Here is a 22377-nt window from a genome sequence, read left to right on the forward strand (position 1 = left end):
CGTGCTTAGCATTCATACAGCTTTATGATATTTAGGGAACAGGAAAGCCACTTAATGGTGGAATTATCACATCTATCTTCCAGTGTGTAAATGTATGTTACAAAGATTAATGCTAGAACACACTAAACTGCCCTGACAATGGTGAAATGCCTTGAATAAAGAGAAAGCCCTTCAGGCAGATGGCCAGTTTAAGAATAAAAATTAGCCAGCCTGTCGGCTTCATTTAACCTGTTTGTAGGCATAAATGAGAACTTATTTTAACCAAAAAAACTGTGATGTATTTTTAGAATCTTGCACAATGAATGAATGCATCTTAGACTTCTAAGTGAATAAGAACTAAGTTAAACTCTCAACACTACCATCATCTCTTCAGAACCACTTGTCGTGAGTCTACCTGTCAGAATGTTCTCCTCCCTTGAGAGATACACAATAATCTCATTTAAAATCATAGAGTTCCCTGACACCAAAAAAGCTGACACAGTTTCTCCCCGCTTGCTGGTACAGTATTTCTTCTGAGAGATTACTTATCTACAGTAATGCTACTGTTTTATGTTACTAGATTTCTGAACACCTCATTTTATTTTTGAATCACTCTTTTCTTTTGGCAGATTGTGATTTATATATGCATTATTTCCAGTAGGATTAAATTTTGTAAGCCAAGAAAAAAAAAAAGGAGATATGCTGCTGCTTGGCCAAAATGGAACAAGATATCTTGATAATCATTTATAGCACAGACCCTAAATGTTATACTAATTCTTGTTCAAAAATGAATACTTTAATGTGTCTCGTCTTAGGCTAGCAGATCATTCATTTCTAAAGGAAATGCCTATTTTTAAGGCAATTGATTGTCTTTGAGGTTTTTACTGTACACTCATCCAGAGAGCAGGTTTCAAATATCTCAAACTCAGAGTGTCAAAATAAAATAAAACAAAAGCAATTGTAATCACTGATCAGTTAAAACAACAGCAATCACTAAGGAGGGCCAAGAGCTTATAAGACTGCATGAGATGTTTTGAGAATGGCTTATTAGTGAACCAGAGGGCCGGTTATGCTCACATGGGGGAATTATGCTAATCCCTGTGGAGCAAATTCTGAGAAGGGAATGGGAAATTCTGAAGAAGTGGACAGAGGTGCAAAAACAAGAAGAAGGACAGGTGCAGAGGACGATAAGAGTGGCAGGCAGCTGATATAGTAAAATAGGAGTAAACAAAAAGACGCTGTCAGAGGCCAAGAGTGAGAGAGGTGAAGCTGAGAATGAGCTCTGAGGGAGAAAATTCTTAGTGTAGCGGTAGGCAACTGATACAACTTAGTGGGATCTTACCTATTTGTTGTTTTTCTTAAATCCTGAAAGGCATGTGTAATATGAAATAGCTTTTCATATTACACTGGATTCAGTGTCAGTTAGTGCATTATTTTAAAAAGGCTAAAGATAAAACATTTTAGAATACCTACTTTTATTATTTAATCTATTTCTCATGATAATAAATATGTTATATGATATTAAATAAGAGTATTACAAAATGAAAAGGAGAACAGACCAGATTTGTTGCAAATAGTGAATTCACCAAAGCTGTTGAATTGAATTTGGTAAAATACATCTTTTTTTTTTTTTTTTTAAACAGTTGGCTTTGGACTAAAATATTTCCCTAAATGATTTAGCACAAAATTTGACATGGGAAGGATCGCTCTTACTGGTGAAAGGAAGCTCAGCCTTTACCCTTAAGCTTTTACGTTCAGGGTAAAAGTTTGCTAAAAACCTATTTTAAGAAATAGTCTTATTGAATGTATTCAACTGATGTGAATAAATTCTCTTATGTACATTTAGCAATTTTTTATTTTAGCAAGAATTGTTAAAAATATATTTAGTGATATTTTTGATTTCAGTGCATTTTCAAATTTTTGAAAACGAAAGACATGGAATGGTTTATTCTGTTGAGGGATTAAACTACAGGATTCATTTATAACTAGAAGACAGGCTTTGATCCAGGTTGCAGATCCCATGCTGTGGCCCTCAGCCTTCCATGGGCTCTTAGTTATTTATCAGCTGATGAGTTTGCCGAATGACCAGTTTGTCAAATTCATAAGCATATTTATTTACAAAAATTTGTTTATTTTAACTCTTTAGACAATTTATAGCAATCCTACTAGATGGACTTGCAGGGAGCCAGGATTCCAGAGATCTGGGGTCTTCCATTTCTCTCTGTTCTTCAGTCTTCCACTCTGTGGGATCCGCAGCTCAGATTGTGCTAGGCGCTCACTGTTGATTTTCCCTATTTTGGCTTCTTTAGTTTCAGGAGATAAAGCAGAGAGCTGTTACAATTGTCTGATTAATATGAATTCTTGCAAATGATATTAATTGTTTAAAATATATTTCATTAAATAGATACATTTGATCACTCTGCAAAAACTGGGGAAAATTCTAAGAATAATAAAATATTAAAAACAGGAAATTACTTTTTTCCTTTGATCTTAGCCAAAGGGTCTAGAAGCAACAGAAAATGACTTAAAATTTAAAAAATAAATCAGCATAAATTTTTAAACTTCCAAATTAAAATTTTAATTGTATTCATAAGAATAGTAATAGAATATATTAAAGAACAACAAAGTCATAACTACACACACAAGAAAAACATGTTAATGAGAATAAATCATTCCATGACTTTAGCTTTTGAAAATTCTCTAAAATTAAAAAAATTGCTAAACTTTTTAAAGCAATTTTTGCTAAAATAAAAAACTGCTAAATGTACATAGGAAAATGTATTATATCAATTAGATATATTCAATAAGACTATCTCTTAAAATAAGTTTTTAGCAAACTTTAAAATTAATGAATTCTGCAAATTGGTCATATGGTAAATTGAGTCTACTGAACTCATTCATTTCATAGATAAGACCACTTCAGCTTTCTTAAGATGATTCTGCACTTTAAAAAAACTGAAATACACTTTGGGAGGCCGAGGCGGGCGGATCACGAGGTCAGGAGATCGAGACCACGGTGAAACCCCGTCTCTACTAAAAATGCAAAAAATTAGCCGGGCGTGGTGGCGGGCGCCTGTAGTCCCAGCTACTCGGAGAGGCTGAGGCAGGAGAATGGCGTGAACCCGGGAGGCGGAGCTTGCAGTGAGCCGAGATTGCGCCACTGCACTCCAGCCTGGGCGACAGAGCGAGACTCCGTCTCAAAAAAAAAAAAAAAAAAAAAAAAAAAACTGAAATAACTGGCAATATTTAAAAATCGAGGGTTCTGGTTCAAGATGGCAGACTAGAAGCGGCTAGAGCCTGCGGCTCCTGGAGAGAAAACACTAAGCTCTTCAAATGCATCCTCCAGGAGACCAAGTTGGAATTCACCAAGGAAGCAATACACAACAGGACCCAAAAGAGAGGAGCAAAGCAGGACAGCCACCCACCTGGGATTGGTGCAGAGCCAGAGGAATTGCCGTATCGTGGGGGAAACGGTGATTGAATAATAGCTTCTGGGGGATCCACAATTCCACCACAGGCCTTTGCAGTCCTGGCCATGGAAGAGCCCCATTGACTCTCCAGGGTCTCCAGACAGACACAGAGAGCTGCCTGGGGTCTGTGCAGAGGCACCACTCAAGCTCATGTGAAGCCCAATGGGTCTTGGATCCCTGAGCACCCTAGAGCCAGCTACAGTAGCCCCACCAACAGGGGAGGCTAGGCTCTTTCGCATGCCTTTAGGATAGATGCAGCAGCCGCAGTGCTGAGGAGCAGACTACAGACTTCACCTCTGCTGCTGCTCGCCAGGCAAGGCCCACCGGCCTGGGCCTCCAGTGTGCACACTTGCCTGTGTTACTGGTCAAAGGCCGTTGTCCAGGTTCTTGGTGTTTTGAACAAAGAATCAGAGAGAATGCACACACAAAGCAAGGCAGCAAAAGCAGAGATTTATCGTAAATGAAAGTACACTTCACAGGGCAGGAGCCGGCTGGAGCAAGTGGCTCAAGAGCCTCAGTTACAGAATTTCCTGGGGCTTAAATACCCTCTGGACGTTTCCCTTTGCTTTACTATATGCAAATAAAGTTCCGTGACCAGTCTGATTGGTTGTGGGAGGGGACCAATCAGAGGTACTTTCATTTTTCGACTGCCACGGAAGAAAAGGAGGGGTTGAAAAGGGAGTAGCCTCTGACACTCAGCATGAATCCGCAGTAGATTCCCTACCTCCAGACCCTATTCTCCTGCCTCACCTGAGCACTCTGGTTGGTTGCAGCTCTGAGTTTCTCTGGGACATAACAGACAGACCTACCGTGATTGCCAAGGCCATTGTGTCCCCCTCTGTTGCCCCCAGGTTGGGAGGGACCAAAGAGCCTGAGCTCTTTTGCATGACTCCATCAGAGAGGAGGCCACGCTGCTTTCCCTGCGAGCCCCTGCCCTATGTTGCTCTGTTAAAAGGCCCACTGGTTTGGGCTCCCAGCATAGCCGCCCCACCTGGCCTGACCACTCTGGCACGTTGCGGCTTGTGTGTGTTTTTTTTTGTTTTGTTTTGCTTTTTTTTTTTTTTTTTGTGGTGGGGCTCCCAGAGGTAAGTGACAGGCCCTCTGCCATTGCTGCTGCCGTGGTCCTTACCCTTGCTGCCCCCAGGCTGGAGAGGGAACAGAAAGCCTGAGTACTTTCGTGCCTCTAGCTTGCTGCAACTGCCCTGCAGAGAGACAGCCAGACTGCTTTTCGCTTGACTCCGTGCCCCTTCCCAAACGGATCTTGGGGTCTTCTGGCTTCCAGTGCACCCATCCAGCCCCGGCCTGAGCATTTCAATGGTGGCTCAAAGTACTTCCAAAAATCTTACCCCACAGGCCTGTGATCTCCGTTGGGTTCCTACCACCTAAGCAACTCTGCTTGCCCTTACCTGAGAGTTCAGCCAGTGACCTGAGGACAAGGCTTTCCCTCCCTATTACAGCCAGCACCTGAATCCTCGAAACCCAACTCCCCTAGACAGACCAATATCGAGTTCCAAAGTTGAATCAGTAATGAAAAACCTATCAACCAAAAAAAGACCTGGACCAGATGGATTCACACCCAAATTCTACCAAATATACAAAGAAGAGCTGCTACCAATACTACTAAGACTATTCCAAAAAAAATCAAGGAGGAGGGACTTCTCTCTAAGTTATTCTACAAAACCAGCATCATCCTGATACCAAAATCTGGCAAAGACACAACGAAAAAAGAAAACTACAGGCACAAAATCAACAAAATACTGGCAAACTGAATCCAGCAGCACATCACAAAGTTAATTCACCATAATAAAGTAAGCTTCGTTCCTGGGGTGCAAGGTTGATTCAACATACGTGAATCAATAAATGTGATTCATCACATAAACAGAATTAAAAACAAAAACCATATGATCATCTAAATAGACACAGAAAAAGCTTCCAATAAAATCCAACATTCCCTTCATGACAAAAACCCTCAGCAAACTAGGCATTGAAGAAACATACCTCAAAATAATAAAAGCCATCTATGACAAACCTGGAGCCAACATCATACTTATGAGATCGGGTGCATTCAGGGTGGTATGGCCGTAGACCAGCCAGCAACCTACTAAATGGGCAAAAGCTGGAAGCATTCCCCTTAAGAAAAGGAAGAAACAAGTATGCCAGCTCTTATTCAACATCGTACTGCAAGTCCTAGCCGGCAAACTTAGGCAAGAGAAAGAAATAAAAATCATACAAACCGGAAAAAAAGAAGTCAGATTATCTCTTTTCACAGACAATATGATTCTATGCTAGAAGACTGCCAAAAGGCTCCTAGAACTGATAAATGACTTCAGTAAAATTTTGGGATACAAAATAAGTGTACAAAAATCAGTAGCATTTTTTTTCCTTTTTATTTATTTATTGATGTTTTTAGAGACAGGGTCTCACTAGGAGACAGCTTCTGAACTCTAGGATGGAGTGCAGTGGCATGATCGTAGTTCACTCCAGCCTCAAACTCCTGGGCTTAAGCGATCTTCCTGCCTTAGCCTGCTGAGTAGCTAGTACTACACGTCTGTGCCACCATGCCCAGCTAATTAAAAAAAAAAGTTTGTTTTTTCTTTAGAAACAGAGTCTTGCTGTGTTGCCCAGGCTAGTCTCAAACTCCTGGCCTTGAGTGATCCTCCCATTTCGGCTTTTTAAATTCCGGGATTACAGACATGAGTCACCATACCTGGCATTTTTATACACCAATAATGTTCAAGCTGAGCGTCAAATCAAGAATGCAGTCTCATTTACAATAATCACACATACAAAAATGAAATACCTAGGAACACAGCTAACTAAGGAGATGAAAGGAGAACTATAAAACACTACTGAGATAAATAATAGATGACACAAATAAATGGAAAAACATGCCAGGCTAATGGATTTGCAGAATTAATATCATTAAAATGGCCATATTGCCCAAAGCAATCTACAGATTCAACACTATTCCTACCAAACTACCAATGTCATTTTTCACATTTTCCAATTTTTCCAATATTGGAAAAAATATTCTAAAATTCATATGAAACCAAGAAAGAGCCCAAATAGCCAAAGTAATCCTAAGCAAAAAGAACAAAGCTGGAAGCATCACATTACCTGACTTCAGACTATACCATAAGGCTACAGTAACCAAAGCAGCATAGTACTGGTACAAAAACATACACAGAGACCTACAGAACAGAATAGAGAATCCAGAAATAAAGCTGCACCCCTAACATCATCTGATCTTTGACAAAATTAACAAAAATAAGGAATGGGGAAAGGACTTTATATTCAATAAATGATGCTAGGACAGCTGGCTAGCCATATGCAGAAGAATGGAACTGGACCACTACCTTTCACCATACACAAAAATGAACTCAAGATGGATTAAAGATTTAAATATAATACCTCAAACTATAAAAATCTTGGAAGAAAACCTAGGATATGCCTACCATTCTAGACATTGGCCTTGGCAAAGAGTTTATGGCAGTGTCCTCAAAACATAATAATTGGCAAGTAGGGCCTAATTAAACTAAAGAGATTCTGCACGGCAAAAGAAACCATCAGCAGTGTAAACAGGCAACCTACAAAATGGGAGAAACTATTTGCCAATTAAACATCTGACAAGGTCTAATACCCAGAATCTACAAGGAACTTAAGCAAAAAACAAGCAAACCACAATTAAAAACCATCAAAAATTAGGCAAAGAACATGAACAGACACTTCTCAAAGGAAGACATACAAATGGCTAACAAATATAAAAAAATGCTCAACATAGCTAATAATCACAGAGATGCAAATCAAAACCACAAGGAGATGCCATTTCACATCAGTTGGAAAGGTTGTTATTAAAAAGTCAAAAAATAATAGATGCTAGTGAGGCTGCAGAGAAAAGAGAATGCTTATCCACTCTTGGTGGGAATGTAAATTAGTTCAGCCATTGTTGAAAGCAGTTTGGAGACTTCTCAAAGTGTTGAGGAATCAGGAGGACCAGAGAGAGACCTTGGGGTGTATACAGGAGGATATCTTTATTATTGAGTGCACTCAGACCCAGCAGACTCAACGTCCAAAGACTGGGCCCAGAACAAGGGCAGCACTTGACTTTTATACACACTTCACAAAAGTGGGTGGGCTAGACAGTGGCCTGAAAGCAGGGATACAGAGGCAGGACAAAGACATTTAATCAAATTGTAACAGGTTCATAACTCAGGATTGCAATGACTGTTGCTATGCAACCCAGATGTCCATTATCTTGGTTTGCCTAGGCACGGGCTTATCCCATAACCTTCACTATGGCACCCAGGTAGCTATAACTCAGGCGTGCTCAGAGGCTCATGACCTTCATTCTATTGCTTAAATAAAACAGAATACTTGAAGTCACTAGTTACAGAGAACAGGAATCTATAAACTCATTCCATAAAACAAAGGAAAATTTGTTTTTCTTCTCCCTGGAGAGTCTCCAGAGCACATTAGATAGTATTATCAAGACTTTTCCTGGGTCTGGGCTGTGCCTGTTGCTGCCTCTGGGACAAGTCAGCCTAATACAGGAAAGCTTATTTCTCTTTCTTTTTAATTTTGTTTTTCTTTAATTTCCCGCCTCAGAAGAACTTAAAACAGAGCCACCATTCAACTCAGCAATCCCGTTTCTTGGTGTATACCCAAAGGAAAACAAACTGTTCTACCAAAAAGACACATACACTTGTATGTTCATTATAGCACTATCTGCAATAGTAAAGACATGGACTTAACCTTGGTGTCCAACACCAGTGGATTGGAGAAAGAAAATGTGGTACATATACATCATGGATTACTACCCAGCCATATAAAGAATGGAACCATGTTCTTTACGGCAACATGGATGCTGCTGGAGGCCATTATCCTAAGTGTAAATTAACATAGGAATAGAAAACCAAGTACTGCATATTCTCACTTATAAGTAGGAGCTAAACTTTGGGTACTTACGGACATAAAGATGGAAACAATAAACATTGGGTACTGCTGAAGCGGGGAGAGAGGGAGGGGAGTAAGGGTGGAAAAACTACCAACTGGATACTATGCTCACTACCTGGGTAACAGGGCCATTTGTATCCCAAACCTGTGTCATGCAATATACTCATGTAATAAACCTGCACATGTATCCCATGAATCTAAAATGAAAGTTGAAAATATTTTAAAAAGTAAACAAATTTATTGGAATGCTCTGAAGTTATATTAATACTATCTCTCGAAGACTCAAAAAAAATCTGCCAAGTTGAACCTACATTCCCATAGAGCAACATTAGTTGGACTTGAGTGTGACCACTCTCTTTGGAAGGGCCAGTGGTAGGGTGATGATACGGCCGGTGTGCTTGTGAAAGTCCTGGTTTATACCTGTTTTCCTGGCGTAATTCTTAATAGTGTCCACTTTCACTATCACAGGTATCTAGTTTGAAAGATTAATTTTATGGTCACTTTAGTGAGTGGTCTCCAGCTCACTGTAGTTCATAGAACATATTTTATCTTTTAAATGGTCTGATACACACATCATCTGCCCAGGCTTTATAAGCATTTGAATGTGTTATTCCTGTTTTTGTATCCCTTATCTAGCCCATGCATGTAGAAATACAGAGAAAATTCTTTTTTCTTTTTTTTTTTTTTTGAGACAGAGTTTTGCTCTTGTCACCCAGGCTGGACTGCAATGGCCCGATCTCCGCTCACTGCAACCTCTGCCTCCCAGGTTCAAGCGATTCTCCAGCCTCAGCCTCCCAGGTAGCTGGGATTACACGTGCCTGCCAGCACACCCGGCTAATTTTTGTATTTTTAGTAGAGACGGGGTTGCACCATGTTGGCCAGGCTGCTCTCGAACTCTTGGCTTCAGGTGATCTGCCCACCTTTGCCTCCCAAAGTGCTGGGATTACAGGCATGAGCCACTGCACCTGGCAGAAAATTCTTTATCAATGATGCATTAAAGAGACTTTGTTGCATTTTTTCTTTAGTTTTACCTTCTGTTTGCTGCGTCTTACACAATGTGGTTTTAAATAAAGACCCTGTGCAATGTTATATGGTTTTTTGCCTATGTATTTTCAATTTAGAAGTCATCATGCTATCCCATAATCTTCACTACGATGAGCACAGTTCTCATATTTATCTTTCAATCAGGGTTCTACAAAGAATTTTATGTAATATCTTATTGATATAGCTGAATGGTTATCAACCACATACTACCACAGACTCAAAAACCTGCTAATTTAATTCACAATCCCCTAACTGGTGCTTGGCATATTTTAGACCTTGTGCTAGTCATTGAGCACAAAGAGATAAAAGACACCATGATACTATATCGTCAAAAGTCATTAGCTGTCTCCACAAAACAGCCTTGGCTTTTCTTTGATTTTATGTCTTTGAATATTTTCTTCTCATGAAGGTAGTCCCAAATGGTGTGTGTGTGTGTGTGTGTGTTTGTAAGTATGAGTGTTGGGGGAGGAGAGGCAGATTTGAGTGATGACGTTCATTCTATGTCAACACAGATTTTTTGTATGCGTTGAAACAGAAAGATGTTAAAAAGCTTCACAACTTTCTATTTCAGTTAAGGCTTCACAAGGTGGCTTGTTCTTGGGAATGGGGGTTAGAGCTATCTTAACTTCGTTTGTGGTCTGAAAATGTGATTTCATCAATTTAACCAGTGCCAGCCATCTCCGCAAAGTGACTAGCATCCCTGCGGAGCCTAAACCATAATAAAATATCTCCATTTGTGTTCAATTTCATAATTTATGTATTCTTACACTTTCTTCTGGTAGAATGTTACTGAAAGGATATTGACTTGTAAAATAAAAGAATCTGTCCATTGTAAACCTGATATCTTCCCTCCAACCACAGGCAGTAGCATTTCCTCCAGCCTCTCTTGTTGAGAGTTTGGGCTTTTTAGATGAGGCTATTCTGGGAATCATTCTGGCCTATTTACTAGAAATCCCTTCATGGGTGAAGGTGGTTAGGCTCAGAAAACCTAAGACATTCTAATTTCCAGGGACTGGTTATATATACCCTTATCTTGGATAAGATATGGGCTGATGCATTTCTTTTGGAATTATGGTTTTAGAATCTCCTAAGTCACATAATAATGGCATTTTTTTCATATATGGTAGGTGCCTCTTAATCCAAGAAACATGACTGCGTAGCATGCTACAGGAAATAACCTTGATGTGTTGTCTTTACCAATGAATTTCAACTTAGAATACTTGTAAGAGGCCTGAATCAAACTGCTCAAATCTCCAATAGATTGACTGATAAACATAAATGCTGTAAGCCAGTTGCAGTGTCTTATGTCTGTAATCCCAGCACTTTGTGAGGCCAATGCCAGCAATCACCTGAGGTCGGGAGTTTGAGACCAGCCTGGCCAACACGGTGAAACCCCATCTAGACTAAAAATGCAAAAATTAGCTGGGTGTGGTGGTGTGTGCCTGTAGACCCAGCTACTCAGGAGGCTGAGGCAGGAGAATTGCTTGAAACTGAGAGGTGGAGGTTACAGTGAGCACTGAGATTGTGCCACTGTACTCCAGCCTTGGCAGCAGAAAAAGACTGTCTCAAAAAACAAACAAACAAAAAAGCTGTATATATTGCTTTATATATGTTGATTTACATTAGAAATCTAGCTGCTAAGACACACTACTATATTTATGTTCACAGTTCATAGCATCCTTTCTCTGGGGGGAATGACCTTATACTGTATATTGAGGGCTATAATTGCTAAATAAACCAAGATGAAAAATACTTGTACCTGACAGTAATTGTATTGCTTCTCCATAGAAACTCCACACCAGCATAACCAAGAATTATCAGGAATTTTCTCAAGAAGCATTATTATCAGGTGAGTCATCAAATGATATTAAGCAGATATGCCTATTTCACCACAGGTATACCTAATTCAGTATACATGACAAGGGCAGTGGAATATTCTGTGCCAATTTCACAGGGTGAATATTGACAAATTCCAAATTTTTAAGTTCTTGTTGTTTGTTTTGGGATCCATGAAAAATTTATGTCACTACTTTAGCTCCAACAGGCTTGATACAATTATGTTATAGCCAATGGTGTGCTGGTAACCTGGCTCTCCCAAAAGTAAAAAAAAGCCTGGATTTGTAGCATTTGCAATTTCAACAGTGTAGCTTCTCCCAGCATTGCTAATTTCTCCTACAGTTTAGCAACTAGCTCGCTCCAAATTCCTGAATATTTAACAATTTGATCTTTAGAGTCTGTATAAGCACACCACTAGCATTCTTTTACTAGTTGAAATCTAGTTCTGAAATTGTATCTAGTCTTCTACTGATCTTTCAATTGGATTCAAGATGTATTAAGAAACCACCTCTTAATGGAGGCTATTTTGCAGATGGCTGTTACCTGCTAATGCTGAACTTACTAGCTTCATTTGTAGCTAGTGACGTTTATTAAAACCTGTTTATTTAAATGTGAAACAGAAGGACACTTATTATCATCTCTTAGATTCTCTCTCAATCATACTGCTAGGAAACATGTGTGGTCAGAAAGTGAGCCACAGAGACATTTCAGTGGAGTACATAAAAAGTAGAAAGAAGTAATATGTGAGTACCTTAGATAAAACACATTGGAGAAATAGCAGAGGAGGAAATATGCAAAAAAGAGAGTGATAAAGACCTTTTAAAAACTGTTCAAAGTGGACCTTCACACAGATAAAAAGATGTTGTGGCATATTGGTTGTTTGACTGCAAAGTGAGAGTAATTGAGATGAACTCTGCTTTCCATATCTATTTAATTGAGTTCAGGCAACTCCTGGGAACATCTTACAAACATGGAATTCACGTAAACCTCACAGTGTCAATTTTTTTTTTGAGACAGAGTTTCGCTCTTGTTGCCCAGGCTGGAGTGCAACTGCGCGATCTCGGCTCACCGCCACCTACATCTCTGGGTTCAAGCGATTCTCCTACCTCAACCTCCCGAGTAGCTGGGATTACAGGCATGTACCACCATGCCAGGCTAATTTTTTGTGTTTTCAGTAGAGACAGGGTTTCTCCATGTTGGTCAGGCTGGTCTCAAACTCCCGACCTCAGGTGATCCACCTTCTTCGGCCTCCCAAAGTGCTGGGATTACAGGCGTGACATAGTGTCAATTTTATGAAGCCATTTTATTATACACTCAAACTCTTGCTTCCAATGTCAAAGATAGTATTATTTAAAAACGTTCTGGACAGTAGTCACCTGCAACCTAGGCACTCCATCTCGATTCCTGCAGATTTATCCTTAGAAGTTGTGCTTGGAGTAAATCTAGAAACCAACCACATTTTCCTGCTAGATCCCTGGGGTGGTAAAGTGGATAAGGAAGAAATAGCAGGCACCTCTACATTAGGAAATAAGGAAAATTATTTGAGAGAGCTCATGGAAAGGAAGAGGTGTCTTGTGAGCTAATCCAGGAAGGAAAAAAGCCTGGGTTGTCACTGGCGAGAAGGAATTCGGTAGCATTGAGGCTGTTGCACAACTCTCCCAATTCTTTGCCAGAGTCTAAGTTCTGGGATGCAAATATTAGGCGAAGCTTCACTAGGTTTTTAAAAAAATACATTGGGGTCCAAGAAAAAAATACTTTGGGACATCTCTAACAACCTTAGTGTTATTTAACTGATGCCATCTGCTCCAGAAATGGGTTTCTAGGATCCTTTTCACGTGATTGGATTTCCTCTCCAGTGCTCAAGATAGTTATAGAAATGTATCATTAAAATCTGGACCAGAACATCCCGAGAGCAAGAGGTCAAGCGCATTTCCATTACTTTATGCAAGTTTTTCCATCATTGTCAGTGACCTCATGGCTGAAAAGTTTGAATTTTGTTAAGAGCTATGAACATGGAATAGCTTTAATTAAAGAGAAAGATAGTCAATCATTGCTGGTTTGACATTGATAGACAATAATTTAGATAAAATCATATTCCATGAGAGAAATGGAGAGTTCTGTTGTGCTATTACCAGAATTTGAGAATAATTTAACTTGAAATAAATCCTCACAAAAGTTAAAACAAACATACCGGGCAGCCTCTGAATACCTCTCCAGGCATCTAAACACTGTCGCTTGACGAAGATGATTCTGGAAATAGGCTGGGTTTAAAACAATGCTCCTGTTAAAAGGTAAAAGAAATGCAAATGTTATTTGGGTTTTAAAAGACAACTACCACAAGTGCGTTGGAATGAAATCACAGGCATTCAGTTTTATACACTACGTGTTTTTAAAGATACTAGTGAAAGGAGCCCTTCCCCCCCGTAATTGGCAGTTAAGACAAATAAACAAGCATTATTGAAAAACTAATTAAGTTTGCATTATCAAAGAAATTTTATTGATGGGACTGGATATTTTTACAGATATGACAATGGCAAAGAATTTGAATTCAACTTACGTTACATATAAGACATGGTGCTATTTTATTTGTTTTTAAATGAATTTTTATTTTAATAAATCAGTGAAAAAGCAGGTTATTTATGGTATGTCTACTTTTAATGAAGAAAGAGGTTGTTAGTTGCTGAATTTCAGTTAAAATAAAAAAGGAACTGGAGGCTGGGTGCGGTGGCTCACGCCTGTAATCCCAGCACTTTGGGAGGCTGAGGTGGGCGGATCACCTGAGGTCAGATCGCGCCACTGCACTCCAGCCTGGGCGACAAGAGCGAGACTTTTTCTCAAAAAAAAAAAAGAGGAACTGGAATTTGGGTAGCATGTTCATTTGAATTCCATAATTAGGTTCTGTGTCTTCTCCCAGCTGGGTGTAAGAGAAGACGTGTACCATTGGTTAAGGGATCTAGTCTTGGTCTTGACTGTTTTGTTAAGGCCTTTCCTCACTTTGGATGTCTGCTTTTTCTTGACTGAAATGACAAGGCTTGACTTGTGGATAAGATGAACTAACTGTCCTTACCTGCTGACTCTTCCATTATCTCAGAGAGTTCTGGAATCTCAATCCAAACCTAGATGTGAAATGATCTCCCTAGCTGCCTTCTTCTCCTAGAGATAAAGGGGTAGACCTTTCTCTTCCTTGCTTCATTGACAGCCTATTAGGGGTAGGTATTGCTCAAGGTGTTTGATATAACAGGGTCAACTAGCTGGATGCAGTTCATGCCCTATCACCAACTGGGGACCCAGCCATTAGTGAAAGTTCGAAATGTAGCTTCTACTGTATTTATCAACGTGGGCTACAGAGTGTTACAGAACCAACGCATGATTATTAAGCAACATTTTGTGAGCCTGTTTTTACAAGTTGATGGGAATCACTTGGAATTAGTTCATTATTAAAGTAAGTGGTTCTTAACCTTTTTTTAAGAGGTATACAGCGCTTTCGGGAACCAGATAAAAAGTCTGAACCTCTGTCCAGAAAAATGCACATAATCATAATTGCACAAATTTAGGAAACTTATGTGACCTCTCAGGGCTCTTCAGGTATTCCACATTAAAAACATGCAGAAGAAAATAATTCCATTCCCAGAAATACTAAATATAAAAAGAATAAAGCAGAAAAAAATCTATCTGGCCTATGGATAATCATAGAATCGTATGATGATGAGATGGATCGACTGTGTAACTTAGCTCACTTCGAAAACAAATGAGCAGAAAGTAGAAGAGGGAACTTTCTAAAATCATGCATAACTAGTTAAAGAGCTGTCTCAAGTTTATTGGTTCTCCATGTCTAGCCACAGAGCATTGTATTATACCACACTGCCTTTCCTATGGTGATTTCTGAATTAGAAGGGTCTGAGTTAATTAGGTTTTACTGTACTCTATGACAAGGATTTTTGCAAATGAATACATTAATCCCTCAAGAACACAGATCGTTTGTTTTGGTGTGTTCTGATTAAAATGTTGGAAATGTTAAAACGATCACACGGGTTCATTTAATATCAAGACAAAACTATAATACTAATATTTACCATGAATATTTATTACTTCAGAAAAAGAGAATGTTTGAAAATCATGTTTATATATTTTGTCCCTATAGAAGCAATTTTGTAAAGGTGAGTCAGAGTAGCTGAGGGCAGAGCTTTGCCCAGGGACTGGGTTTTCTGATTCTGACGATTTTCTTCCACAGGACAGGTAATTCTTCCCTATTACTTTTTATTTATTTATTTATTTCATCCACAAGTCTATGAGGTGTACTCCCTATTACTTTATTCACTTATTCACTCATGCATGTTTAGTTAGCATCTACAAGTTTGAGGGGACAAAATCCTTACTGAATGGATGTTTCCAGCCTTTGGCATCTTTTTGCCTATGATGTAATGTTTTTGCTTTGCTGAGCTATTCTCCAAGAATCTTGCTCTGTCAGACGAGTTCTTCTGACAAAAGTAGATTAGATTGGAGACAAGGATGAGGTGTACTGGGAAGGAGGGGTAGTGAAGAAAGAGCTTATCAAAAGAGAGAGAGGAGAGAGAAGAGAAGGCATCAGAGTTGCTTTGGATGTAGGCAGAGAAGACTTTTGTGAGTAGTGAGGGCTGGTGAGGTTGACACTATTGGAACCATTACAGTGTGATTTATAAAAAGACTGGAATTTTTAAAAAATTGCTTGTAATTATAAGTCCTCTGTATGGTGTTGAAGAAATGCAAGTAGAGGACATGAGTTTAGAAATCACTATTGCTAGACGGACTAGGTTCTTTTAATCATAACAGCACTCTGCCCTAAACCACATGATTCGCGGCTTCATAAGAGGGGCCAAGGGAAGACCCAGACCCAGTCTCTACCCTGAAAGTGTAATTATAAAAGAATATTTGGTAATTTGAGATGAAATATTTTATTTGGCAATTTATTATTTTTGACTTTTATAATTATTGCAGCATTCACTGTGTGCTTATTGTACGCCCCTGTTAGATATTTGGCAAGGAAATGCTAGTGGCAGTTGTAAAGCCTAGCTTTTATACTTTTATTAATTTATCGATGCTTTCTAAAATGACGTACCCTTTTAAAGATATATTTTATGTCGTGTGCAACTTGTAGGGGAAATGATGATCTGTCTTTTGAAAAGTTCTTAATCATTTGTCATTTGATGCCATTTGGAAAGCTGCAGGAGGCAGCCTGTGACCAGAATGGACAATCTCACTGCAGTTACAGTGAAAAAAAAAACTACAATTGTAATCAGAGAGCAATCTCAGAGCTGATTGGTCTGATTTTATCACAGAGGAAAAAACTCTGATTTAGCTATGCTGATAGGGCTTTGGGTAAAAAACAAGAACCATGTTAGAGACTAGCTAAATGATAGACGTCATTGAATTTTTGTCAGAAGAAAAGGAGTTAGTAATGGGCAATGATTGCCTACTCCATTGATTCACCCCATTCTAAAACAATGGGATCCTGTAAAATAATATATATTATAATAGATGAAAGTTTATTTTTAAAACAAATTTCTTATCTGTGGTAAATCTTGTGCTTTTTATGATTTCTATTTGTGGATACTTTAAAATTTATCTTTTATATTAAAGTTCACATGATTTGATGCTTGTGTGTGTATGTGTGTGTGTGTATGTGTGTGTGCTTATTTTATTAAGCCTTAAATTTGTACAGTGGTGAGGCTGGAATGTAAGTCTATTTTGGTAATTATCTCAGGTTTCCCAATTCGCTTGATAAATAATCCATCCTTCTCTTGTGATTTGATATGCCACCTTTATTATACACTAAGTTCATATGCACACTTGGGGTCTATGGCTGGGCTTTGTAGCCCATGCTTTTGATCTGCCTAATTCTGTGACAGAAAATGCTCTAATTATCTTTATTTTATAATAGATTTTAATTTCCAGAAGGGAAACAACTGCCTAATGTCTTCTTTGTGAATATATTTGTTAGTTAATATGGCATATTTATTCTTCCTGTTGAACTTTATCATTTTTATTTCTTCCAGCTACAAAAAGATCATTTGGTAATTTTTATTGGTATTAAACTAAAGACATTAGATTAAAATTTAGGAAGAATAGACATTTTTATATTATTATCTTCCCATCCAGGAATGTGGCATTTCTCTTCTTTATTCAAATATTCTTTTGTGTCTCCCAGTAATATTTTAAAGTTTTTTTTAAATAGAAGTTTTACTAATTTCTTGTAATATTTTAACTTTTTTCTAAAAATAGAAGTTTTACTAATTTCTTGTTAATTCTTAAGTTTGAAAATTCTGCATGAGAATATATGTCAATATGTGTATATTCACATATCTATGTATATACACATACATATTTGCATATATATTCTCATGTAGAATTTTAAAGCTTAAGAATTATATAAAATGCATAGAATAAATACATATAACTATATTACTATGAGTATAATCAGCATCAGCACCTGGGAGCTTACTAAAAATGTGAAGTCTTGATTCCTACCTCAAACCTACTAAATCACATTTTAACGAGATTCTTAGTTGATCTGTATGCACATTAAGGTTTGAGAAACACTACATGTATGCACAATAGGTATGGGATTTTTTTCTATTATATTGTCTAAACTCTTATTGATAGCATAGCATTTAAACGTGTATTTTTAAAAATATTTATTTTGTATCCTTATAACTTAATATCACAATAATTTAATTTTATTTACATCATCTGCAAATAATGATGTTTGGTTACTGCTTTTCAATACTTATAACCATTTTTTTCTCTTACTACATAGGCTAAACTTTTTAGAAAAAGAATTTAGATAAGTAAGGTGAGCTAAGAGTGTTTCAATATTTCATTGATAATTATTATTATTGATCAATTTAAGAAAAAAAATCATTCTATGTGTTATTTTCCAAGAGTTACCAGAAGTAAATAATTTTTAAAAATATTCTTTGAATCTATCAAAATGATCTTGTGGACTTTCCTTTGATCTTTTGTATTGATGAATTAGGTTAATTAATGATTCAAAAAAGTATCAAAATTAATACAGAATATTAAAGCCAAGGATTGAGAAAGTGAATAGTAAAATAAAACTACATCCAGGATAAGAAATGAACAAATATAAAAATTCATTTAAAAAATAATGCTATGATTTTTATGAAATAGTATACTAAAATTAAGTTGCTAGAGGTTTTATATTTTGTCTTTTCAATCAAACTGATATTAGGTTTAGCTATTAATTCTACTCTTTTATTTTTTGATTTATTCATTTCTGTTTTTATACTTATTAATCAATATTTGTCCTCTCTGAAATTTATTTTTATTATTTCTCATTCTTGACATATAGAAAATTTATGTTTTCTTTTTAGAGAAAGCATTTAGAGGTTTGAATTTTTAAACTAATTTTAGCTTTGACCATACCCTTAAGAATGATAGAGTATATTTTATTCTCATTATAGTTGTTTCTCCTAGTCTCTAATTATAGATTTTAATTCCTCTTTAAAGAATTATTTAGGACAGCATTGTTCAATTTCAAAAGGGTATTTTTTTCTTATAACTTTTACTGTTAATTTCCCATTTTATTTCAATGTAAATAGAGAATATCTTGTACAATTTCTTCTTCTGATATATATCAAAATTAATAAATGGTTCAGTGTTGAAAATATTTTAATGGCGTGTAGGAGAAATAATATATTTATTTCTAAGGTATTGTTAGTCTGAAACCACTGGAGATAACATTAAATTTTTAATGACTTAAATAAAACTTCTAGACACCTTTACTTCATTCAAATTCCTTGGGAAATCTTTTGAGAAGTAAATTTTAATGATGATTATTACCATTTTAAACCCAGCTTGTTTTTAAAGGCAATATTCTCATTGTGTATATTCGTGTTCTATAATACTTTTCAGAAAGTTAAAATTTTCTAACATATTTTTATTTGTCACTTTTATTGAGTTATAATTTATATACAGTAGTATTCACTTTTTAAAAGCATATAGTTTGGTCTGTTTCGACAAATACATAGCCATCAACACAATAGAGATACAGAAATTTACAACCGTGCTAAACAGTTCTCTCATTTTACTTTTTAATCAATTTGCTTCCCTTATGCCCAGTTTCTGGCAACCACTGATCTATTTTCCAACTTTATAGTTTTAGCTTCTCTAGAATATCACTTAAATGGAATAATATAGTATATAGCCTATGCGTAGGCTTCTTTTACTTAGAATAATGGTTTTGAGATTCATCCATATTATTGTATGTTATCAATAGTTTGCTTCCTTTTACTGCTTAACTATTAGCAGTTTCTACAATTTGTTTATTCATTCACCAACTGATGAACACTCTGTTGTTTCTGTTGCTGTAAACATTCATATACAAATCTTTTGATACAAACTTTCATTTCTTATGGTAAAATACGGGGGAGTGAGAATACTGGGTCCTATTCTAAGCATATGCTCAACTTTGTAAGAAACTCCTAAATGTCTTTCCAAAGCAGTTGTACTATCCTGCATTCTCTCCAGCAATGCATGAAAGTTCCAGTTGCTTTGCATCCTCGCCAGAACTGGTATGATCACCATGTATGCGTGTGTTTTATGGGGGTGGAGCCAAGACGGCTGAATAGGAACAGCTCCGGTCTACAGCTCCCAGTGTGAGTGACGCAGAAGACTGGTGATTTCTGCATTTCCATCTGAGGTACCAGGTTCATCTCACTAGGGAGTGCCAAACAGTGGGTGCAGGACAGTTGGTTTAGCACACTGTGCACGAGCCTAGCCAAAGCAGGGTGAGGCATTGCCTCACTCGGGAAGCACAAGGGGTCAGGGAGTTCCCTTTCCTAGTCAAAGAAAGGGGTGACAGACAGCACCTGGAAAATTGGGTCACTCCCACCCTAATACTGCAAACGGGCTTGGAAAATGGCACACCAGGAGATTGTGTCCCGCACCTGGCTCAGAGGGTCCTACGCCCACGGAGTCTCGCTGATTGCTAGCACAGCAGTCTGAGATCAAACTGCAAGGCGGCAGCCAGGCTGGGGGAGGGTCGCCCACCATTGCCCAGGCTTGCTTAGGTAAACAAAGCAGCCAAGAAGCTCGAATTGGGTGGAGCCCGCCATAGCTCAAGGAGGCCTGCCTGCCTCTGTAGGCCCCACTTCTGGGTCAGGGCACAAACAAAAAGTCAGCAGTAACCTCTGCAGACTTAAATGTCCCTGTCAGACAGCTTTGAAGAGAGTAGTGGTTCTCCCAGCACGCAGCTGGAGATCTGAGAACGAACAGACTGCCTCCTAAAGTGGGTTCCTGATCCCCAAGCAGCTTAACTGGGAGGCACCCCCCAGCAGGGACAGACTGACACCTCACTTGGACAGGTACTCCTCTGAGACAAAACTTCCAGAGGAATGATCAGACAGCTGAATTTGCGGTTCACGAAAATCCGCTATTCTGCAGCCACTGCTGCTGACACCCAGGCAAACAGGGTCTGGAGTGGACCTCTAGCAATCTCCAACAGACCTGCAGCTGAGGGTCCTGTCTGTTAGAAGGAAAACTAATAAACAGAAAGGACACCCACACCAAAAACCCATCTGTACATCACCATCATCAAAGACCAAAAGTAGAAAAAACTACAAAGATGGGGAGAAAACAGAGCAGAAAAACTGGAAACTCTAAAAAGCAGAGCACCTCTCCTCCTCCAAAGGAACGCAGTTCCTCACCAGCAATGGAACAAAGCTGGATGGAGAATGACTTTGATGAGTTGACAGAAGAAGGCTTCAGATGATCAAACTACACTGAGCTACAGGAGGAAATTCAAACCAATGGCAAAGAAGTTAAAAACTTTGAAAAAAAATTAGGTGAATGTATAACTAAAATGACCAATGCAGAGAAGTGCTTAAAGGAGCTGGTGGAGCTAAAAGCCAAGTTTTGAGAACTACGTGAAGAATACAGAAGCCTCAGTAGCTGATGTGATCAACTGGAAGAAAGGGTATCAGTGATGGAAGATGAAATGAATGAAATGAAGAGAGAAGGGAAGTTTAGAGAAAAAAGAATAAAATGAAATGAACAAAGCCTCCAAGAAATATGGGACTATGTGAAAAGACCAAACCTACGTCTGACTGGTGTACCTGAGAGTGACGGGGAGAATGGAACCAAGTTGGAAAACACTCTTCAAGATATTATCCAGGAGAACTTCCCCAGTATAGAAAGGCAGGCCAACATTCAGATTCAGGAAATACAGAGAACGCCACAAAGATACTCCTTGAGAAGAGCAACCCCAAGACACATAATTGTAAGATTCACCAAAGTTGAAATGAAGGAAAAAATGTTAAGGGTGGCCAGAGAGAAGGGTCGGGTTACCCACAAAGGGAAGCCCATCAGACTAACAGCGGATCTCTCAGCAGAAACTCTACAAGCCAGAAGAGAGTGGGGGCCGATATTCAACATTCTTAAAGAAAAGAATTTTCAACCCAGAATTTCATATCCAGCCAAACTAAGCTTCATAAGTGAAGGAGAAATAAAATACTTTACAGACAAGCAAATGCTGAGTGATTTTGTCACCACCAGGCCTGCCCTAAAAGAGCTCCTGAAGGAAGCACTAAACATGGAAAGGAACAACTGGTACCAGCCACTGCAAAAACATGCCAAATTGTAAAGACCATCAAGGCTAGGAAGAAACTGCATCAACTAATGAGCAAAATAACCAGCTAACATCATAATGACAGGATCAAATTCACACATAACAATACTAACCTTAAATGTAAATGGGCTAAATGCTCCAATTAAAAGACACAGACTGGCAAATTGGATAAAGAGTCAAGACCCATCAGTGTGCTGTATTCAGGAAACCCATCTCATGTGCAGAGACACACATACACTCAAAATAAAGGGATGGAGGAAGATCTACCAAGCAAATGGAAAACAAAAAAAGGCAGGGGTTGCAATCCTAGTCTCTGATAAAATAGACTTTAAACCAACAAAGATCAAAAGAGACAAAGAAGGCCATTACATAATGGTAAAGGGATCAATTCAACAAGAAGAGCTAACTATCCTAAATATATATGCACCCAATACAGGAGCACCCAGATTCATAGAGCAAGTCCTGAATGAC

General features: G+C 38.2%; 1 protein-coding gene across 1 annotated transcript in view; it reads right to left on the bottom strand.

Moving 5' to 3' along the window:
• Positions 1-22377, bottom strand: part of SPATA16 (spermatogenesis associated 16) — a 257164-nt gene that overhangs the window by 117552 nt on the left and 117235 nt on the right. The window contains exon 4 of the mRNA XM_063621699.1: positions 13474-13563. Coding sequence (XP_063477769.1) covers positions 13474-13563 — 90 coding nt within the window. The remainder of the gene's footprint in view (positions 1-13473; positions 13564-22377) is intronic.

The sequence above is a fragment of the Symphalangus syndactylus genome, chromosome 17 (genome assembly GCF_028878055.3).
Source record: "Symphalangus syndactylus isolate Jambi chromosome 17, NHGRI_mSymSyn1-v2.1_pri, whole genome shotgun sequence".
In the NCBI taxonomy this organism is placed as follows: Eukaryota; Metazoa; Chordata; class Mammalia; order Primates; family Hylobatidae; genus Symphalangus; species Symphalangus syndactylus.